Genomic DNA, 23972 nt, shown 5'->3' on the forward strand with positions numbered 1-23972 from the left:
AATCAGTCGTGGGGTCCCTTAATAGATCGTTGCTCCTAAAAACTCATCAAACCGTTCCTTTTTCCAGATTACCTGCGAATTCACAAGCAAAAAAAAAAAGTGCTTGAGCGATATCATGTACGAATATAATAGTCTTGCCATGTCCTGACATTGTGCTCAAGATAAAAGGACAATGAATACTCACTTAAACTCCTGTTGGCGAAATCGACTATTAATGTCTCCTGAGTTTCACCAAAGTCGTTTTTTGCCGATATGCTGATGTTCATTATTTCGAATCTGTTAAACGTATTGCTGCCTTCTTTGTTGTGCCAAGTACATGTACACTTGGTTTCATTGGGACAGCTCTTCCATCCGCTGGAACAGAAATAACCCGATTGCGTAAGCTTGTGTGCGCTTGACGCATTTAAAACATTCCCTCAATGATGACGCTTACTGAAAGGCGCGGCGCATTACCCTGTGATTTTATCCCACAACTCCATCATCATTTTGCTCGTTTTATTAGGATGACGCGTTTGAGAACATTCTGAATACAAACTTGTTGTTTTCATCGTCATTTTGTCCGTCCTGTGCACGCAGCTTAAGGGCCACAAATAGTTTAACAAACGACGAAAATGCAAAAAAAGTTCCGGGAAATTTAAGGGATTTAAAATCATATTCAATCCATTGTCATGAAAAATTCGTGCATCACAGTAAACATCTCTCTTACCCTGATGTGCCCTCAATATATTCAAATTTCCACCCTGTATACTTGGAGTCATCCTCGCACCATCTGCAGACCGCACTATCCCAGTTTGGCATCACGCAATGCAAGTATTCTGCTCGCTGCAGTTCTGAAAAGGAAGGAGAGATGCTGGGCTGTCAGAGTGGCACAGTGGTTAGATTGATATTTGATATTTACATCACCCATGTCACATCTGAGGTCGTTAATGCTTATCTTCAAGTGAAAGAGGGCCGCTCCCTTCGACAATCTAACTTCCCTTTTGGGTGACAGTTTCCTCCTACACAACTTTACAAATTATATTTAACTTACTTCCGACCTTCACACTTAAATAGGCGAGGAATTTCGTTTTGGGTGAATTCGAAGTATTCGCGTTAGTAATATAGCACATATAGGACTTGGATCCAGCATCCTTTGCCACATCTTCCCTGAACTGCAAAGTTGTGGCGTTCAAAATCGTTGTTGGAACTTTCTTGTTGTCTTTTGTAATGTACATGTATGTTGAATTGCAAATGAAGCCGCTTGAACCCAAATCTTTCACGAAATCGTGGTTGCAGTCAATCTGACAGGTTAAGACTAGTGGGTCGCCAAACAATACTTTCGGCCGATCAGCCTGGAAATCTGAAAGAACAACAGATGAAATATCGTTAAGTTCATGTTTTTTCTTCTTTTGAAAAATGCCCTGGTGTAGTTTACGATGTCTTATTAATCTCTTCCACAGGATATCTCATCTTACCTATAGTTAGTATGTTTCATAATATTACAAGAAAAATGATCCAATAGTTTGGCATAAATAGCATTTCTCGAGAAGTATCTTTATATCCTTCCCATTACTGTCCACTTAATTAGTTGCTGGCAATTAGCCAATATGTCATCAAATCCGATTTGAAATCATGATAATTTTAATTGGCTGTCTCATTAACTGAAGCATAAATAAAGGCGTTTCGGAAAAGGGCCATCAGAAAGAGGCCTTTGTAAAAGTCTGGCATTGTTTTTATATTAGGTCATCATAACCAACAGGGCAAGGGCCAGTTTGTCATTTCCTCTGCCTTCTTATTTGGAGTACCCCAATATGACACTGAAGTAGGACTGGGCAGGGCACAATCGCTGATGTCAACTTTGCACAAACGTGAGTTTGGCCCGACTTAAATGATGTGACTATTATCGAATGTCTCTGCGACAGAAATTGTCTGCGGTAGGGGGCCTACATTTAACAAATATGTCCAAGTGAGTTGCTTCCGATTACTGATGCAAACCAGATCTTAACCAAATGCAAAATCTGGAAATTTCATTGCGGGTTCTGCCGATCTCGTCAAAGGAGTATTGCGTTACTAAACACCCGGCATAACATGAGCATTACAGGGCATGACTGAATCAAATGCTTAGACTACTGTATTAGAGTTAAATCTATAATTTTTGCCAGTTACTCCTATTTAGAACTATGAAATGAGAACAGGAATTAGACAGATAGAAAAAACCACAACACTACTTATACTGGTGGTGGTGACCTATAAACAAGCCGATGTACATGTTTAAAATGTATGATGTGATGGATCAGACCTGCTGCGATTGTTCAAGCGGACGAGGCAGTATTTTGGGACCAATAAACTTCCGATCACATGTCAAATTGAGTGTTTGGTTACGTCACAGATTATGTCAGACACATAATGATCTTAGACGTCAAGCAATGCTCAATTTCTCACGTGGTCAAAAGCTTATTGGTCCTAGAAACGGGATCTTTTGAGCTTGCAATCGCTGTCGTCGACCTTGAACATGCTGAACAAAAGCAGCAAATCCCGTGTTGAAACGACAAAGACAAGGAACCCAACCATATCACAGGTGATTGAAACCATTCTGGGGAACTGTTCCAGCAAAACCAGTCGCATGTCACTCTGAGCTTGGCAGGTTGAGATGGACTGTTTGTTTATTTCACTATTGTCTGCCTTTTGTGAAATCGGACGACATCAATTTCTTCTATTATCTCCGGGTGTCATCCAGGCTCATCTTATGTGTGACATGCGACTGCTTTTGCTAGAACGGGTCACATAGTCTGTTTATACCTTGAGAGTACATGTCAGCGCAAGTGTAGGTTGGATGTCCCTCAACGGAGATGATAGCTTTTCTACATGATGACCTTGTCAGCCTAGGCCTTCTACATGAGCCCAAGGTCGCCAGCACCGTGAGGCAGGAAATAAGTATGAAAGACCTGCGTGAGTTACCACTTGCCGCCATGCTTGAAAGTGAAAGTAGCATCCCAAACAGCACAATATGATCGTAAATGATAATCCAGAAATACGGAAGTTGTCAAACATCGTCCAAAATGGACGCCATGATTACGAAATTTATCTCGACATATGCAATATACAGAGTTCTTGTAAACAATACAGTAAACACATGAGATAGGCCTGATTGCGAAGGCCTATTCACTGTCCTACGACCTCAGCACTAATGACTGCTGATGGCTGGATCTGGCCTATTTTGTAGTCTAACTTCCTGGATGTCAAGGCACATAATTGTCATCATAAGACATGACACTGAAATTCTAATTAGACATGAAGCTCAACAGACTCCTCACTGCCACTATCCCTGCATCTGTTCGACAGATTTTGCCAAAACAAAGGTGGGAACCACTGAAAAAGTTCGAGAAGTCACGCGTGAAAATAGAACCAGGATAAGCTCTGCACTATCAAAACAGATGGAAAACATGTGAAGCCAGTTCATTGCCTAAACTCATAACCATTCATAACTGGTCTCCTCATGTGCGAAATCAGCAAATGCTGGTCAATTTCCTCAGAATGATTTTGATATCCTGTAAAATAGGAAAACAATCCAAATTTCCAATGAAGAAATCCACTGAGCTCTTGTCACTGTGCCGGTCAATGTCCAAGAGAGTGAACAGATTTTGCATAAAATGTTACTCATAACATAATCAGCAGTGTATATGTATAATGACTTTCTTTGGCCCAACACTGGCCATATCCTCCATGCCGATAACCCCAATATGTTGTATTTTCTTGTTATCTGAAGGTCAAGACATTGAATAATCAGCCAACATGAGTAAGTACTATGGCACCTCTTGAGCCGACACCTCTCTTCGCAGGACACCCTAGTATCAGGGATACCGACTTTGGTCCCAAATCGGTTATCTTCATTAGATTTGACCATGGTAATCAGGACACCTCTCTAATAAGGATAAGATTTGTCAGTCTTGAGGGGGTCCTTCAAAGAGAGGTTCTATATTATACTGTTAAACCCAAATTATCAACAACTAGTTTCATTTCATAAGTTCAGGGATGCCAATGAAGGCAAAAAAGCCCGCAATTTCCTTGTTCCTTTTACCTTCTCCTTGCACAAAAACTCCTTCAAGTGACGTCTAAAATACTTATTTTTAGTCAAATTTGGACAATTCAAAGATCCTCAGAGAGTTGAGACAGAGATCTTCCCGTTCAAGCTATCAATTTTAACATGTAGCAAGAAAGAAAAGTCTGAAATATGCCTACAATTGGAAGCTTGACATCCCTGATAAGTTTCTCAGTCATCCTTCAGATCCAGAGAGATTTCTTCGAGCAGCTGGATCTCTTGCCGCAGAATTAAAACCGGCAAAACATGAGACCAGCACAAGTGTTTTTTCCTAAAATGCAGTTGTCTTCCCGGGAACAAGGAAGCAGACCCTGGAATAAGCTATTAGACAATGTTAGACAAGGCCAGGGCATGGCATACGATGACCTAATTCGGCTACATATGGGCCAACCATGACGATAGTACTATTCGGTCCTCAAAAGTAGTGTGGGTATCACTGTGGTTTCTGAGCTTGAACACCAAGAGCCACCTAGGATAACGGCAGAAGAAAGGACACTCGGAAATCACGCGAGAAAAGGTCAGTACGAACTTCTACATGTTATTTTTTGAGACTAGTTCAACTCCAGCTTACCCTTGAACGAGATGGAGAGGTTGTCACATGACAATTCAGACAAACTGATCAGTTTTTACCACTTTCACGCAAAAAATACACCTTCTCACCATTGCTTTCACATTGCTTCCCACAATGAGCAGTGATAGTTTCAAACTGGCTTGATTTGATCACTGTCTGATTCTTGCCAATCATCTTCTGATGACAGTGTGTGGTCAAGCAAATTTGGAGTGAATCAATTAGTGTAAAATGCCAGTATAGATAGTTCCATAAACCAACACCAGAGGCAGTATGACGAAAAGCCTAACTGCATGATATTTGGCAATCAATGAACTGCCAAGATTGGTTGTTCCATGTGTCATAATTCTTGATGATTTCCCAACTGTAATGGATGCACTTATAAGCTTTTTTATCGCTTTGTATGATATGATCTAGCCTATTGGGGGAAGCCTGACTGAAAATTCTAAAACACTTTTACCACAGTTTACTATACACCAAAACAACGTTCCCATTTATATTGGTATGTCTACACCTCTTCCCGTCTAAAAGTACAGTGCTTGACTGATAACACCTTTTAACACCAGAGGAGCCATCAGTCGCTTACGTATGGTATCATCACAAGTTATACATGCTTCCCGAAATTGGTGGCTTGCATTGGAGCTAACTTTTCCGTCCGTCATTAAAGGCATTCAAGTGTGTTGGTCAACCATGACTATCTCCTTTGTCCCTCCACCATAAGGCCTAGTTTCCCCTTATGACATCACTATTTTGGACACTCGGCGCCCCATTTCTGGAAAGGTGTATAGTGGCAATGCATCCCACCTTGACACACAAGGCTCTGAGATTGCACAGCCCTTATAAAATAGACTGTTGTAAATTTGGGGATTAGCCTCTTTTGGTAAGAGGACTGTACTCCAGCAATGTACAAATGCAACTTCATAAAATGTATGTTTGCCACAACAGTTAGGCACCAATTTGGTTCATTGACCTAGATACTCCATTTTGGCCAGAGGGAGAGGCCATCGCAAGCTTTCTTATTTTACTCACTGGGGTCTTGAGCTTGCCCTTGCAAAGATAGGAACTAGCCTAGGAGCCCTGGTTTTGCGTCACATTCAAAGAATGAAACAATTTAGGACCGAGTGTCTTGCTCAAGGACACAAAGATGACAAAGCGGTGTCTGTTCCAAGAGTCAAACCCACAACCTCCTGATTATGAGTGTACCGCTGGAACCACCACACCACCAGTCTCCACAACTACATTCTGAACTAGTCCCCATTTAAACGATATGTTGATCATGTTTTTCAATCTGCCACATACGAAGCTACCTCAGCGACTTGACAAAGAAATTATCGAGAAAAACAAAGATAACGAAAAAAGTGACAGAAATCATAATCTATGGCATGTGCAAAGTATCAAAACAAGATCATGTTTCACTTGGCCATGCGTAGAAAATGTGTCACTGAGACAATCTTTGTGGTCTGGTTGTAAACTGCTTTGAGAGCAGTATTTCTCACTGTCATCACTAGAGGGACACCTGGCCCATTGGGTTACCGAGTGAGGCCCATTGTCACATACTGGCGCATCTAGGTAATCAACATGCTCCTCCTCCTTGCATGGTGTAGTTGGGAAGCAACTGAGGCCGGCTGCCAAGCTTTTTCCAGGGAATTACACCATACACCACCTTCAATTGATACTCATACAGGGTAATGAGATATGGTCTACGTGATTGTTAGAAGTTGACATTAAGTGACATAAACCATTACCTAATGTTTTTTTCTCTTTAACTATCAACTTCGTTGTCATAAGTGTTCGATTGGGTAACATTTTTTAGTCAATCGCCCAAGTGCAGTAGCAATACCACACTTGAGTCAAAACAGCCACCAATCTCTGTAAGTTTGCTGCTGATAGAAATGTTACCAACCCAGAGATAGGCACCAGGATATTTTGTCCTCATCATGGTCGCTGGCGTCAGTCGTCGACACCAGGTCATACAAGAACAGCTTATGATGTTTCAGCCCACATGAAGAAGTGTCAAACTATAATCTTCAATTGAACAATTTTCCGCTGACATGAATTCGTATTTATTTCGGTATCCTGCATTGAATGAAGCCTGTCAGGGATACATCAAGCTGTCTTTCCACTTGATAAATTGGTTTGCTCTATATGATGGGCAAATCACCCTTCCGAGATGATCCCATAGGGCGATATCCAATATCGATTATTTCTATTGGGACTATCAGAAGCAACGAGGATGCCAACATTCCAACCTGTGAGTTATGCAGCGCCCCGCAGTGAATGTATCTTGTTAGAGTACATAGAATTGTCTTTCAACTTGGTGCATTTGGATCCTGTATATGATGGGCAAATCACCGTATTGAGATGATCCCATCAGGAGATTGAATATTGAAAAGGCAATGGGTTTAGGATGTCAAATCGTAACATTTAAGTAATAGTCATACAGTGCCCAACAGTGAATGGTACATAGTCAGTCAGGGTACATAGAATGGCCTTTCCAGTTGATGGATTTGCTTACTCTATATGATCGTCAAATCACCCTACTGAGATGATCCCATTGGGTGATTCAGTATCGATTATTGGGGCGATCAGAAGCAATGGGTTTAGGATGTCTCAGTTTATAGCCCAACATTTGAAAGTAATGGTTATATACAGCACCCCATCACCGCTTGTTACGAGCCTAATATGAACTTTTGCAAAACCGGGAGCGTAAATTTGTCAACATAATGAGCTTCCAAATAGTGTTCGTGGCCAGAGTACCCTGGGTCGTTTTAAAACTGCACTAAAAATTCATATTTTTAAGAAATTCTTTTGAATCCTTTGCACGTTTTTTTTTTTTTTAGTAATGACTTTTATTCTATCATGTATTAATGTTATGTTTTATTATAAATTGTAAAGCGCTTAGAAGTTTTAACAACGTTAAGCGCTATAAAAATGTTTTTAATAATAAAAAAATAATAATAACAACCCAAGAATAGTTCCAAGTCATAACCCTCCCTTTCCAACCACGCTTGCAATATCGAGGGAAATAAATGACACCACATATTACGGCTATTACTAGTATTAGTATTACTGCATTGTAAGCAATATTGATATTACTGATGAAAATTTATAGATATGAGCAGAGACGCCAAGATGTCTCAAACATCCCTTATTACATGATGGATAGCAGCAAACATCTATCTTTCCGCAAGCTTATGTGCTGAATACATAACTAATTTCAAACCAACACAGCTATGTCTACTGTTTGCCATAATCTGCAGTCATGATGTGATCAAGCAACAGTTCTGGTCAAAAGTGACCCTCATCTGGGATTCTGCTGTCGTGGGCCAACCATCAACCCATCTATACGTACCACGGCATCAACCACAGCAGTGAAATAAAGTTAAAATACCTCAGACAGTTGGCGCTGATTTCAGTTTTTAACTGGAGATTAAAACAGGAGGCTAGGACACGCTTTCGTGTGTGACTGCATGGTGATACCAGCAGTACATCATTAGCTGCACTAATAGACAGCTGATACCAATATTTCCAATCCAATAACTCAGAACCATTCGGTACTGCAGCACACACCAAACCCAACAAAACATGATTGATATCAATAACCACTCGTAAACATAGAACTGAGTGGCATTTATCGATAATTCGGTCAAACCGTTCGAATATGAGGCAATTTGAGATTGTCATTTTTGTCCATACGTTATTCGTATTAATCCAATTTTGGTTCAATGAGACATGAAGTGGTATAAACTGCTCCTGGTGGCAGGCTTGTTAAAAGTAATGAGGAAAAGCTACCGCTAGCAATAAGACCAGAAAGTGTCACTTAGACATAAATTCTGTAAAGAACCACAGACTAAAGGCTCATGCTTTGCATGTCTTTGGATGTAAAGTTTATCAACGTTAAGACAAATTTGATGGCCAAGAGAGCCCAAAAGGTTCGAACTCCCAGGACAAACAAGAGATATGGTCACACGAATAGCCCTAGTTGGTTGAAGAGACAACAAATATATTTCTTTCCATCTGCTAGTAATAAAGAAGACCCAATATCTCAAGAAACTGTACCTAGATCCGATTATGCAAGCTTCAATTTGATCAATTTGTATAGGAGCGAAATTAAATTGAGTGGTTTGGGAGCCTATCAAAACAGGGCCGTCAGATTCGATTCAAAATAGAACTGAAAAGTGATTTGTTCGTGCCCCATGTCTCAACTAACGATAAACCAGTTAAATGTACTCTAGGTGGTTTATCCCAAGTACTAAAACAGGCCATCGATAAAAACCTACTAATTGTATACCAAGGGATTTTGGCACAAAGCTCGATTGGAAATCTGGTAAATGGTATATAAATCCAGCCAACCTAATAATGTTATGGCAACAGCATGGATTATACCCACAGTAGCAAAGCCCCATTTGATCTTTCTGAGAACGTATGTATATTTTTCAATCAATTTTCAATACAAACTTGCTAGGTTCGACTGAATTTATATCAGGGTGATGTCAATTCTCTACACTGATATGAATATCAGAACATCAATCATCAATTCAGACTTAAATCATCACAAAACTTTTCAAAGTAGAAAACTGGAACTCGAGTTTGGTGAAACCAAAGATGGAGTTGGACAAAAACTTGCCTCCCGAGACAATGTCAGCAAGCTAATCTCACGGCTATCGCAGTGACAAGACAGCTGCAAAATTAGTTAGAACACAAACGAGCTGATCATTGCAAGCCTATCAGCGTTGTATCATGATTCCATGCGATGCGAAAGACACCTTGACACAATGACACTCCAGCCATCCAGATCAGATGATCAGATCATTGATGACCACAACCTTGTCCTGGTATAGGTAATCACATTCCTATCCACAGAAATGAAATCTATCTGATCCAGTGAAAAATCTGAACTGATACATTTGTTTTGAATAATCCGGGGCAATTTCACTCTATGATTCAGAAACCAGTCCGCTCCAAATGAGAATGACGCTAATTTCAATTGGTATACACCATGATAAACAGAGAGATGAACAGAATGCCGGATATGCTCAGATGGCGAAGTAATCACTCTATGCTACTGTCGCGAACCATCCTAACCCACAAGTTCCTGTGATATCGATGACAGGAGGCCATTTTCCTGATGACGACAGTATGTGTAATGCACCCGTCTCCTGATTCAACGAAACAGAAATTTGTATATTGAAGGGGTGATAGCACACAGGGCATAAGTGCACTTGAAAATAAAAGTTGTTGACAACTATTGACACAAGTTCTTATGAAAGATGAAGACACTATCTATCTCCTCTACACTCCTGCACAGACGTATAATTACGTCGTTCTTAAGATAGATGAAGACACCATCGATCTCCACGACCGCCAAGACGTATAATTACGTCGTTGCGTGGCTGCCAACACAGGATGCCATTTTGGACCCGCAACACCATGATTCGTGGCCTAGATCACAGGGGCATGAAGATATACCCAAATCACAATCGATCAGTCCCAAATTATCTGATACACAGAATTGGAAATATAACACACAAACATATCACTCTGTCATATCCAGGGTTATAGTGCGTTTCGTGTTGCAGATCAATTGGTCTTGATCTGTTGATTCGGATATCATCACGCGCATATGCACATCCTCATGGTGTAATGGAGGTCAGTACTGGCAGATAGAATATCCTTTCATCTGATTGGAGATTGGGGCTCTTGGTACCAAGTTGATTTTTTTTCAAAATTGCATTTTGTTGCGTCTGATGCCACATGCCATTTGGTGATGTGTTTTCCAACACAATAAGCGCTAAAACTACTTGAAAGTGTGCTACACAGCAGGAGTCTATTTTTGGTGTTTAAATAATTGATATTAATTAATATTATGACAGTCTTATTTACCGAGCTATCATAACCAATGAAACATGCCCGAAGATTGTCCTCCGCAAAATTAATGGTCTCCAGCGGCTAATGAACAAACAGACGCTATTCAGCTGTGTGTTTTGACCAGTTTCCACTGAATAATATGCGCAAATGATCAGTTTTTGATGTGAAAATTTGTGCGGGACGGAACGGTGCCTTTTACGGTAATTTAGAACATGGAAGCATTTTGCCATAACAGACAATTTTGCACCTGCAGCTTATGAACTGCTGTCAACATTCAAAGACATCAAATGAAGCTAGAAGTTAGAAGATTTTTCATTTCCAACTAATTCAAAATAGTGTCATGATAACTTTTTAGTATAACTTAAAATAACTGTATAACTTTACCGGGATATAAAGAGAGAATATAGAATAGATTGAATAAATGACGAATAATTTACTAACCTGCATATACTGCTGACACGCTCCATGATGATGCCGCAATGACCAGACACACCGAAAAGATGTAAACTCCAAGTGCCATCTTTTTCACCAAGGGAATGTCAAATCAGTGTCTGTTTTGATGTTGTCACGGCCTGTCCAACCCAATAGCAGCCAGACCTCCTCCCAACATGACGCTGTCCCTGTTTCTGTCTTTGGGATGGTAGCTCTTCAGCGGCGGAATCGATCAGTCTGATATCCCGTGCGGTGCCTCACATAAACCTATCAATTCTTCACTTGGCGTCTCATATCGTGGGCGCAGTTCATTAATTCTTGTGGAGTAAGTGATGCGTCGTCCCAAATGATCTGCAAACGAACACCGAACACCGAATTAATAGATTTCTACAGATTGAAGGGAATTCTACCGATGGTGCGTGCCCAACAAGTGCACTCCGTTCCCTGAAAATAAAATCTCACACACTTTATATTTATTCAACGAATGGTTCTATTGTCCTATCATAATTCCCAACCAGCAATGAATAATATATAGGGAATGACGTCGCCCTCTGGGTCTTTAAAGCACCTCTCACTGTCATGATGCAGAAAAAAGAATTTTACAACCAACGCTATCCCATTTTGTAACATTCCCGCCTTAGGTTTTTACGTTACAGTTTTTCTGGCTGATTCTAATGGCGGCAAATATATGCAATATCAAACATGTCTATCTAAGCCTCACTATCACATCACACTGGATCCCTCTGGATAAACACTTGCCTAAAATCTCTCAGTTCTGACTGTTTTAATGGCCACTAATACCAGGCTTACACAGACACCCGAAATTATGACGCTCTCCAGGGGGTTCAATAATGCTAAAAGTATCACCACAGTTCCCATCCAATTTCCACCATATATTATATGAGTCCCAATTCCTCATCATAACCCAGTGACTGGGTCCCACTGGATACCCGGGCAATATTTTTTAGACCTACATTAGTGTTGCCCAATATAGACAAACACTGGATCTGTACTGGCAACACTAGATCTATATTGGGCAACACTGGATCTGTACTGGCAACACTAGATCTATATTGGGCAACACTGGATCTGTACTGGCAACACTAGATCTATATTGGGCAACACTGGATCTGTACTGGCAACACTAGATCTATATTGGGCAACACTGGATCTGTACTGGCAACACTAGAACTATATTGGGCAACACTGGATCTATACTGGGCAACACTATGTCTTGGGTAAGACAGGATCTACATTCAGAAACAAAGGGTCTGTAATGGCGAATGATTGGGCATCACTGGATCCACAATTGGCAAGCCTGGGTCTTTGGGCAACGGCAGCTTTTTTAAAGCAACTCTGTTGGAATCCTTCCGAGTCTATTTTCATACGCAGTCGACAGCATATTAGTGGAAGATTGAGATGTACTCTGGTGAGATCAATAATATTTCTGACGTAAGTATCTGGATAGTTCCCATCCAATATCAGGGATGTCTGCCTACAAGCTTCACTGGCTCCTATCTTGACCATTGGGTACAGGCAATGAATACAAAATACTAATCCCGGAGAAATGCCAGGTTTGGGTTACTTGGTCTGGCAGTATTATTTTTCGGAGAGTGGTGACATATACACTGCAATCTTTATCAATATATGAAATGTTCTGACATGTTGATATGCATGATACCATTGGTATCAGAAGGGCAGTATTGAGTTGGTGGGATGGAGGAGGACACATCCAGATGACACAGGAAAATGGTCCTATTGCCCCGTCCCGCAGTCATCCATTTGATCATGTCTTCAAAAAATAGCGCGCGAGAGAGAGAGAGAGAGAGAGAGAGAGAGAGAGAGTCAACAAAAGGTATTCTAGTACACAACCACCCCAAACCACCACCGATTTAATCTACCAAGTATTTACAGTCTGTATTGTATCCTAATGGCTCCATGACAAAACAATCTAAAACTGTCCCCGCTGACCAATACATTTCTATCTGCGGCTATTTATCACGCATTCGAAAGCCTTTGGGACCTTTTATTTTGCTAGCTTGCATGTCTGACTGGTCTTCATATAGATACAGCTCAACTGATTGACGGTTGGTGCTATTTAGCGGAATGGTTGTGAGTGGGCAGATTATCCCTTCAAAATATTTGTTCTTCTTCTGTTTCATTAGTTAATCATTTTCCTGAAAAGGTTTCATGTTTTTCCTATTTCGTTTTAAAAAACGCTTTGATTGTAGAAAAACACATTACTCGTGCAGGAAATCTTTTGCGCATCCCCAAGGTCAGACATTAATACGTCACCCAGATAGCACGACACTTTATGTCATTGCCAGTGACGTCGTACTATCGGGGTTATCCAATGACTTCATGGTGCCATTCCTCACCTTCATGCAGTGCATTGACAGTGCATCGACCTGCCCAGAGATGATCACTGCACGTAGGGCTCACTCGATCACGCTGCTTCACCTTTCATCAACCTACCTCGAGTCATCTGTCATGCCCTCAGGGAGTAACATTGTCAATTACCGTACACCAAACCTACGGACTCGGGCTAAGTAAGATAACAACCAGAAATGGTCACCCACAAATTGATAAATTGGCTGGGGAGAGGCCAGCAAAGTTGATCAGCTGTGCACTCAATCACTGTCTTATCTAATATTGGCAGTATGGTAAACAAGATCAATGTTTTCAACACATTTTAAAGGTTGTGTTACCTTTCCTGACCTTACGCCCGGCACTTTCAAACCTTCCCACAATGCAACCAACTACAATCTACAAAACCATTACCTGTTTTCCAGCAGACAAGAGATCGCAGGTTGTGGCAACAAAAAATCACAATAGAGAGGTTCTACTGTATGTGCACATGTGACGAAGATGAAATGACCGCTGATACATTATGTAGAGGATTGATCGGCTTGTGTCCGAGTAGTTAACGTAACCCGATCCGAATCATTCAGGCGAGATTGGTCAAATCATACACAAACGAGAATACAGTCAACAGCGATCAATATCTCGTCGGAGAAAATATGGCTCTGCGGGAATTCTCGTCAATTCTTTCAACATAGCTCAAAGATGCTGCTAGAATAGCACAAATTTCATGCATGTTTGGTTCCCATAGAAGCAGAAAGGGATCAAACAAACCTGTGAATTTCTGACAGAAACAATACCTTTAGCTTCATAACAACACTTGACCCACAACCATGTAGCCATAAAAATCCTTTGGATTTGCAATGCATTTAGAAGCACGCCTACACAATAATTCAGCTATACTCCTTTGATGAGATGGTCCCATACCCCTAATGTTGCCATATTTGCTGCCGATGTATTCAGTAGTCTTTGGCATGATTTGACCGGAGCTTTATTCTAATCTACGCACAGTTGGAGACATCAAAGTATTTGGCTCCGAGACTAGCAGAATCATCAAAACAATTTGTTGATTGTACCATCTATGATGTGTTTAATTGGCATTCACGTGTCCAATTAGCTTGGGAGAGCAGAGGCAATACAAATGCAACAACTAAATAATGCGCTCAGACTTCCATTACAGCCAATCGAAGACATAAATGGGCAGTATTTAGACAAGTTAGTGTAACCAGTCAGGAAATTCATTGACATGAAAGCAACTGATCTTTCTGTACTTTGATATAATGATAACAATAAAGCAACTCCTACGAACTAACCACACAGCCTTAGACTACTTTGAAATAGGTTTTTGCCGACATTGTCAGAAAAGATTATTCTCATAGTAAAGACTAGCCATTTTTCTTGAATGGCGATATAAAGGGATACCTGGCCACAGTGGCGCATACTGATCAAAGAAGCATCGGGATTGATGCAGACCTCCAGGAAATTATGGCCCAAGATAGATGGTAGAGAAAAATCATAATGACCTAAACGGAAGGCAATGTCATCACAAGAACTCTATATCAAAGATTTTATTAGGTTTTCCCCTGGCTGCTTGCCACATGCTTGTTTTCGCTCAAAGCCAACATAAATCCCATTGGGCAAAAACTACACGGTGTTCTATCATATGCTGGGGATTTAAGGATGCAATCCTACTATCATGTAAGGCAACGCTATTGGTACATGAACTTCTGACTTAGTCCTGAGGGGAGGTTTCTTGCCCTTGGGTCTCTCACAAATCTTATAGAACCTACATGTACATACTGAGCAGTATTGGTACATGAACTTCTGACTTTGTCCCAAGGGAGATTTCTAGCCCTTGGGTTTATTCAATATCACATAAAAACAACATCCCACTCAAATCGCATACAAGACTGGAATAATGGGGAGGGCATCCAGTTGTCGTAACCTAAATGTCACGGGTTCAACCCCTGTCGGAACCATGAACTGATTCTGTGTGTCCCTGAGCAAGATAAATGAGCATTTACTTTCCCCAACTTATCAAAAGTACAGCTGAAGACTCCAGACCCTTAGTGGGCGCTGGGGTATGTTCAGCCAATTGCATCAACTGTACCTTTTCTATAGGCCATTTTTTGTGCTTTTAGAGCCCAGACATTAAAATGAAATGGCCAGGGCCATTGTGCTCACCTCATGTGGAGGAAAGATGGATAAAGAGCATGGTATTTTGTCATGTAGTGTTAGGTTTGATGTAGGTCCGAGCAATTATAATTTCCCCAAAATGGCCAATTTACATAACATTCGACCTCTGTGACCTTGAAAAGTAGGTCAAATCAAAGAAGACCCGGGTGACACATTGAATGGTTGTTAGAATTAGATGTACCTATGATATAAAATTGGTGCCAATCGGGCAAGTCATTACTAGGAATAATGGCATTTTGAAGAATTTAGGATTTGGCCCCCTCCCTGGAGGCCAAACGGCAAATCAGATCGCACCAAACTTCGGTACCTGAGATCACCTGACCAAGGGGTACATGTGTACTTAATTTTTGATCAATAGTCATTGCAGTTAAGAAACGTGCCATAGTTACGGCCTTACAGCGAATTTACGCCATTTGACCTTTGTGACCTTGACAAGAAGGTCAAATTAAAAACCTGTGTGACATATACTGTATGGTGGTTAGATGTACCCATGATATCAAATTGGTGGCAATCGGGCAAGAAGTTAAGGAATAATCACATTTTTAAGGTTTTTGGATTTTGCCCCCTGGTGGTCAAGTGGTGAATCATATTGGACCAAACTTCGGTCCCTGAGATCACCTGACTAAGGGGTAAATGTGTACCAAATTTGGTATCAATAGTCATTGCAGTTTAGAAACGTGCCATCGTTACATCCTAACGGCCAATATACACCATTTGACCTCTGTGACCTTGAAAAGGAGGTCAAATCAAAAACCCGGAGGATATATGATGCACCTTTGCTAGAAGTACCTACCATATTTTTTTCAAAATTTCCCGACTACTATTAAGGGAGATATTGCATATGTTCACTTTTAACGTTTGGCCCCCTGGTGGCCAAACCATGAAACGAATCGGACCGAAACTTGGTCTCCAAGGTGTCATTACATAAGGGTACATGTGCACCAGGTTTTAACTCAATAGCTCTAACAGTTACGAAACGTGCCCTGCTAACGGACGACGGACGACGACGACGACGACGACGACGACGACGACGACGACGACGACGACGACGGACGACGGACGACGGACGCCACGGTATGGGATAAGCTCACCTCTGCTAAGAGGTGAGCTAAAAAAGAAAATTTGGGAAGGATGTAGAACTAGTGATATATTGCATAGCTTTCCTTTACAAAGTAGCCCACATATGTTCCAGGCTCAAGATCGACCCTAAGTTTAGCGGTTTTTGACAGTTTGATATTACGCAGGAAGACCTGTCTAGTGTAGAATGTAAATACATAATTGCATCAGGATACGGGATTGCGGCTTTTCTCCAGCCAAAAATGATTACAACACTTCCACAAGCATAACTAAGTACTAGCTACCAAATGCTTCTTGACTCAAATAATTCTTCTCGACAGCTCTCCAGATTTAACCCTTAGATGCCCAGGAGAGTATGGGATACACCATAAAATACTTCCACAATATACTGGATACGCCGTGAAGGAAAAAACGTGTTTTCAACCAGTAGCGATCAACCTGGTGACAGTGCTTTGACTCTTGAGTGGGGTGGGCATACGTGCTGATGTTAGTTGCTTTTACACGAGGACGGTTCTAGCCCTCCTCACCTCGAGCCACTTGAAGCCGCATCACCTGTAACTGGCTTTGCGCTGTCTACACGGAGACGGATCAAATTGCCGGCCCCAGGTCAGTTCAGGCCACTTAAACCACTAACCCGTCGCATGGGGGCACGTGTTTTCATGAACTGCTATATACCGCACTATTCGATTTTAGTACCGTGCGCAAAGTGACTCGAGGCCAGATCGGTTCTACACGAGAGATTAAGCGTCTTGAAGTGGCTCCAACCCGCCTCAAGTGACTCGAGACTGCAGTGCTAACGCGCCTCGGGTCAGGTCACTTGGAGACGGTTCTGATTTCGTTCTACACGGTAAAAATTATCCTGACCCGCCTCGAGCTGGCTCGAAGCCGGTTCCAACTGTCCTCGTGTAGAAAGGCCTACATGGATGTCATATCTGTCTTGGTGGGCTAGGCAGCACCACCAGGGAAATTCTTGACAACTGTCAGTAGAGGTCATGCAGGTTGGAGTGGAAGTAACTAACAACCAGGAAACTGGGTAGGAAATGATAATATCCTCATCTGAAGAGAGAATGTTTTCCTTATTATTTGACACTTCCCTGGATGCCTCCGAGTAGGTCAAGCGTGTCTTAGTTGCCACCATGTCATTATAAACCTATTAGCAACTGGCCCAGGAAAAATACAGCATCCTGTCAACGTTGGTTCAACTTTGGGCTGGGTGGATTAGTTTCCAAGCTTCTCACTAGATGGCAGGATGGAAAATGAGAAGATTACATCATGCTGCTTCTTTCAATTTGATTTGGAAGTGTAAATGAATGCACTGTTACAAAATTACGGGCGTGACCAATTTTCTTGGGCCCATCTGGTGAGAAGATCAAGAACAAATCTTAACTTCAGGCAGGGATTGTGCTACACTTACAGATTTTCAGGATGTTGCCTGTTGACTGCAAAGACCAGCCCATAGAATATGAATATTATCAGGGAGAAGTAGAGAGCAAACAATGGTGGCCACTCACAAATAGCAATTTAGTGATTACCGGTAGATATATTGTGATGACGCAAATTGATATTGATTTGTCTCATTTACTGGGTCATGGTTCAGGGCTAAAACTGGTCTACAGTAGAACCTCTCTTAGCAGACACCTTTGTATTAGCAGGATACCCAGGGATACCAATTTCGGGCCCAAATTGGTAATTTTTTTCAACCTGAGAACTGAAATCAGGGGCAGCCTGGCACCATCTCGAGAACTTAAGGAGTAAGAAGAGGTACGAAAATGTTTCACTTCAAATGTCGTCATTGGAAAATGCACCTATTGACAGAAATAACTGGAAGCAATTAAATCTGAGAAGGATGTTCTCATGAACGTTTAGGATCAATGAAATAAAGGGATCTATAGTATTGTGGGTCTAAATGATTCCACAGAATACATGCCTAGCAAATTACTTTCAGCGCATAAATATTTAAGGTCACTTCTATTCGATCGAGACCAATAAATTATCCTGGGCTAAAAGAACCGCCCCACATAGATAAGACTGGCTCATGCATCAGCCGTAGTCAAACTTGGTTATGAATTTTGTGTTGTGTGTTGCCATGCAGACACAAAATCAGACCCTTATCATCTGGGTTTCTGCCGGGCTTTTTACCCAGTATCCAGCTATTAGCGACAATAACACGCTATCCCTCGGAAAAGGACCTGGATTAAAATTTATGATAGGTCAAAGTTGGCTATCCTCGACCCTGGGGAAGGGAATACTGATGAAAAGGGCACAACCCACTTTTAGACCGTCTGACCACGTCTACCCAAATCTTTCGTAACATTGCACAACTTGAGTCATTCCGGCGGTCGTTATATCTGACACACCCGGAGGGTTAACCTGTTCTCTGCCTTTGTCCCATTGTGAGTTGATGGATATAAAAAGCTCATCTTTCCATAGGTGCACATCTTACAGAAAACGTTTCTTCTTTATTATAAGCAGACCTTTTTCTTTACGATTCATTTCATTTATCATAGTTTGGTATATCACCGATGACTAAATGCCTGACCCAGTTAATGACAAAATGAATGAAGGATGTCGCAATACTTTGAATGGATAGGGAAAAGAAAGATTTTCATTCAGTATGATCCATCTGTCGTGACAGTCCGGTTTGCTTGTCCAGATTCCGAGAATGGCAAAAAAGTGTGCAGAAAAACATAAAATTCTGCAAAACAATTTGAAAATTTGCTTTTGACAAAACATTTGGCAATTCTTAGCCGAAACTGAAGGCCCTAGCAGCCTGAATTTTGACCCACATGACTGAAGTCAACTGAACTTCAACTGGTATTACTGATGTCACAGATGCTGGAGCCTTAAGCTCAACAGACATGACTGCTGTCACAAAAGCCTGTGCTACAACTGACATAACTGATGTCACAGAAGCCTGAACTTCAACTGTGATGTCACAGATGCTGAAGCCTGAACTTCAACTGACATGACTGATGTCACAGAAGCCTGAACTTCAACTGGTATGACTGATGTCACAGATGCTGAAGCCTGAACTTCAACTGACATGACTGATGTCATGGATGCTGAAGCCTAAACTTCAACTGACATGACTGATGTCACGGATGCTGAAGCCTGAACTTCAACTGACATGACTGATGTCACGGATGCTGAAGCCTGAACTTCAACTGACATGACTGATGTCACGGATGCTGAAGCCTGAACTTCAACTGACATGACTGCATGCCACGGATGCTGAAGCCGGAGCCTAAACTTCAACTGATGACCAAGTTCATTGATGAAGAAGCTAATCAGTGTCAATGAGGCCGACATAATAAGAATTAAATGTCAAGCGATGTGTTCACTGAGAATAATTCGAAAGGCGAGAGTGCGCTAGCTCTCTATTACGAGAAAAGCTTACCAGTATTTTAACCGGCCACCCCAGGTGTACCAATTCCAGGAACAATTCAGGCCGATTTGATTTAAGTTCCTCTATTACTTCGACACCATGAAATAGAATTCATCGGAATTTGATCAAACACGCCTGATTAAAGAGATGGATATTGACGAGCTAGTATTAAACTAGTCTGTTCAAAGAAATCATAGCCATACAATGCAAATATATAGTTTGTCAAGCCATATTATTCGGTGTTCAACCGAAAAAACGTTTATGTATACTTCAAATGACAAAAAAGCATACTGAAGATATGTGTTTTTGGCTCAACATACTGTCGTGTAACTTGACCCAATATTTTTTTAAAAAGTAAGTCGTCTACTGCTCTACCAAAATGAATATTGACTCTCATGACATTTCACCATATCACAAAAGGATCAGTATTCCAATGAAAACATAAGAAGATCAAAATACAAGTCTCCTTTGCCTAGTGTGGGCATGCTTTTTCTGAGGCCCTCCCCCTTATTCTGCAAGACCTGACCTTTATCCATGACTTACTGACCATTTCAACTTGATTCACATGTAGAGTTACTTATTTCTATTTTTATACACGAATTCTAAAACCTCTTTCAATATTAATCACCTGACATGTGTCATGCGAGACTAAAGCAATGCATGTTGTTGGCGCCTTGCGAGACTAAGGCTAAACTATGCAGTATTACGACAGGGTGGGGGCATTGGCCTACTGTCTATCGCCGCCGACCAGAACTCTTCCACTATGCCTACTGCTGAACACAGTGCCCGGAAACATTATTTTGCTCGGAATCTAAAAATAGGACTGAACAAATCTAACCCAAAATCACATTTCACAAAATTCCAGCAATATTCTGACTTAATACAGCTTGTAAACATCAAAGTGCACCACGCATAGCATTTGAGTTGACCACTATTCCTGATGCACCCACTCTGACTTCTTTTGAGATGCCCCCTCCAACCGTCTGGAAGGCAATCAACCTTTATAATATAACCTAAGAAAATATCAGTCAATGATTCTGCAGTTTGAGTGGGACAATCCAAAATAACTGAATCATCATTGACATTGCCTCTTGAATTCCATTAAAGTTCAGTTATGAGTAAATGGGGTAGCTTACACACTGTCCTAGTTAGTATTCAAGCTACTTTACTGGGATAGATGCAGTTCAGTAAAACGTATTCATCTGAACATATTCAAGTGGAGTTAGTCAGGTTTTTGAAGAGGGGCAGGCATACTAATTGGACCATTTGATAAAGACTTACCCTGGTGTAGGCCCAAGTATAAAATAGGACACAGTACTGGCAGGCTACTGAACTGGTAGGTAATGGTAGAGATGGGGAGGAAAGGCATAGGGTATAAGTAGGCCTATGGAAAGCCTAGACCTCAAAGCAGGTCTAAAAAGTTAAAAGCTCTATCTTGTTTTTGAATCAAATAGGGAGAGCTTTTTAACTATGGTATCAGAAGGGTAGGCCTATTTCAAACCAGATGTTTCATAAAAGACTGTGACTACAAAAATCTTTTTTTAGTAGGCTCGGCTTTTCATCTTTTTCATTTCCATGGTCTGTTTGAAAGGTGTGCCAAACTCCCCCCTTAAGCATGTCCCAAGTCAAAGAACATCAGAAGGGGCTAACAACTCCCCTTCCCACTGGAGTTGGCCTTGAAACGGCCTGAGGAAGAGCCAATGTTCTCTTATCAAACCAGGCAGCATCTCGGGTAAACAAAGAATGCCAGGAATCCGATTTCTACTGCAACCTATACAGGCTCCGGGCTACATAGTCCATACTCATCAATGATAAATCATAGAAGAGGGGCCCTGCATTACTAAATCGTTCAAGCCAGTACTTAACACATGGAGCGGGAGCCCGCACTTCAGAAATACAAGGCCAATCAGCATACTTTTGTTTGATTTATTAGATCATTCTCTCGAGGCTGCATATGTTGTACAATTTTCTGGTACTGGTAGCACAATATTCCATCAGCGGTGCAAGGACAGTTGTTGTCAACTCATGCCAAAGAATGTGTCCTTGTCTGAAGGCAATGCTCTTACAAACTTTACCATCCACTGGAGAGATCCTGTAAATCAGATTGATAGAAAAGTTTGCCCTGAGGTAATGGTGTTTCTGGGTAGTGATTACCTGGGCATCTCATGTTTATCTCAAACCAATCCACATACTCCTGCACTATTAAGCCACTTAAAAATGAGAGCCTAACAAACATAAATCACAAACCAGACGATGGCAGATTTCTCAACAATCTCAAGGCTTGAAATAACCTTTTGTTGGTGGAAACGTTATTTTCTTAACTCTTTGACCACCACAACCCAAAATAGCCAGCTGTTCACCCTGAGCACCGACAATTTGCTTTTCCCATTTTCATATCAAAAAATAAAATATCTCCTAAAAATAAAAGAGCAATACCAACCATCTCCAACATCGCAAACAATATCTTCAGGCTGGCCGAAAATTTCGGTAAAATGCTCCATTTAGACAGTATTGCTTTAGTATCACGTTCAGTTTCATTGTCAGATTAATATTGGGCAATTATTGTGTTATATAATTGAAATGATTGGTAGGTCCTAATCTGTTGGTTGCAAACATGACACTATATTATTGACTCAAAGAGTTAAAATAACACCCCATCGTGTCTATTGTCTAATAAGATAAGTTACAATAAGTATCCACCAGGAAAATTATGGTTGAGTGCTCAAAGTACGCCAAGCTAAGCCCACACAGTCACAAACACCCACAACAGACTCCTAGGGTGCCCGTCCCCCCCATTCTCCATTTAAAAAAATCGCAATTGACAACGATTTTGGTGAACTGACCCTAAAACCTCCAGGGCACCCTCTTCCAATGACACCCTCCCTTTCTCAAGTCTGCTGGATATGCCCATGCAGTGGTACAGGAAGGCAGAATAAGCGCCACCTGTACGCCTATACCCAACTGACCAGCACAATATCTAGCATGTTATCTTCGCTTTTTAGATAATTTTTCGTCGAAATCGTCTCAAAGGGCTCGTATTGAGAGTCAAGCCTGATAGGCTACGTTGACCAAACTGCTGGCTACCACTAACCAGAACCTACCTGGGCGGGCGCCGGTGCCAGCGCTATCAATCATAAAATAATAGGGCATCGAGGACGACAAGGTGGCATGGTACTACTGCCATGGTAGCTAGGCCTGCCTCTCATGTGAGGCCGAGGGGGGAACTGGAATCCCCTTCCTCATTTGCTCGTCATCTGACAATTTCTCCACCAGTTTCTGTGTAAAACCTTCCTGCTATGACGTATGCACAACACCCTGTATGCGACTACGTTTGCAATGCACTACTACATACAGAAAAGCACTGTATTGCATAGCATTGCAGGAAGCACTTTAAACTAAAGAGACTTCAAAACAATGTCATTAAGTTGCGATCACCACTGAAAACAACAAAAGAGATTGGACATTCGAATACTATAATTAAAATAGATTTCAAGTACCTTATTAGTTGCTGAGAAATCCTAATGAGGCCACCAGAAACTCGGTGGGAACTTCCTTGAAACTTCGAGACTCATGAACTGTACTCCATTTAATTGACACCATTGCGCATGCGTAATTGATTGAAAGCGGGTATCACAATAACCCAGATAGGATATCTTTGCATTTCCTCCATAAACTGGGCGTCATGTTGTTGACTTTTTTCTGTGCAAGAAATGGCTGAAAACATTTCTCCTGCAGATAAAGATAATCTACTCAGGTAAAAACCTGAACGAAACAGAGGCTGATTTGTATTTAGGGCTTTTGGCAGATTTTTGTGACATCCGCTTTTATCATTTCCTGGAAACACTCCATTCAAAGGCAAAGGTGTGTGATGCAAATAGCTTCAAATGAATGGGGAGAATTATGATAATTGGGGTGGGGGTGGGAAAGGAATGTTTCTAATAGGTCCTTTTTGTGATCTATGATCTTCATTGATAAGCAAAACTCCTATTCTGTTCATCCATATTTGT

At 41.3% G+C, this 23972-nt stretch overlaps 1 protein-coding gene across 2 annotated transcripts in view; it reads right to left on the minus strand.

Moving 5' to 3' along the window:
* Positions 1-23556, minus strand: part of LOC135486692 (uncharacterized) — a 31566-nt gene extending 8010 nt beyond the window's left edge. Inside the window, exons 1-5 of one of the 2 annotated variants that reach the window (XM_064769729.1) lie at positions 23463-23556; positions 10956-11297; positions 1031-1339; positions 707-830; positions 185-354 (exon numbers count right to left, since the gene is read on the minus strand). In XM_064769729.1, coding sequence (XP_064625799.1) covers positions 185-354; positions 707-830; positions 1031-1339; positions 10956-11034 — 682 coding nt within the window. In that variant the 5' untranslated portion in view covers positions 11035-11297; positions 23463-23556. Of the gene's footprint in view, positions 1-184; positions 355-706; positions 831-1030; positions 1340-10955; positions 11298-20424; positions 20465-23462 lie in introns of those variants that run through there. The other variant, XM_064769730.1, reaches the window with a different exon arrangement.
* Between the last annotated feature and the right edge of the window lie 416 nt (positions 23557-23972).

This window comes from Lineus longissimus, chromosome 4 (assembly GCF_910592395.1).
Source record: "Lineus longissimus chromosome 4, tnLinLong1.2, whole genome shotgun sequence".
In the NCBI taxonomy this organism is placed as follows: domain Eukaryota; kingdom Metazoa; phylum Nemertea; class Pilidiophora; order Heteronemertea; family Lineidae; genus Lineus; species Lineus longissimus.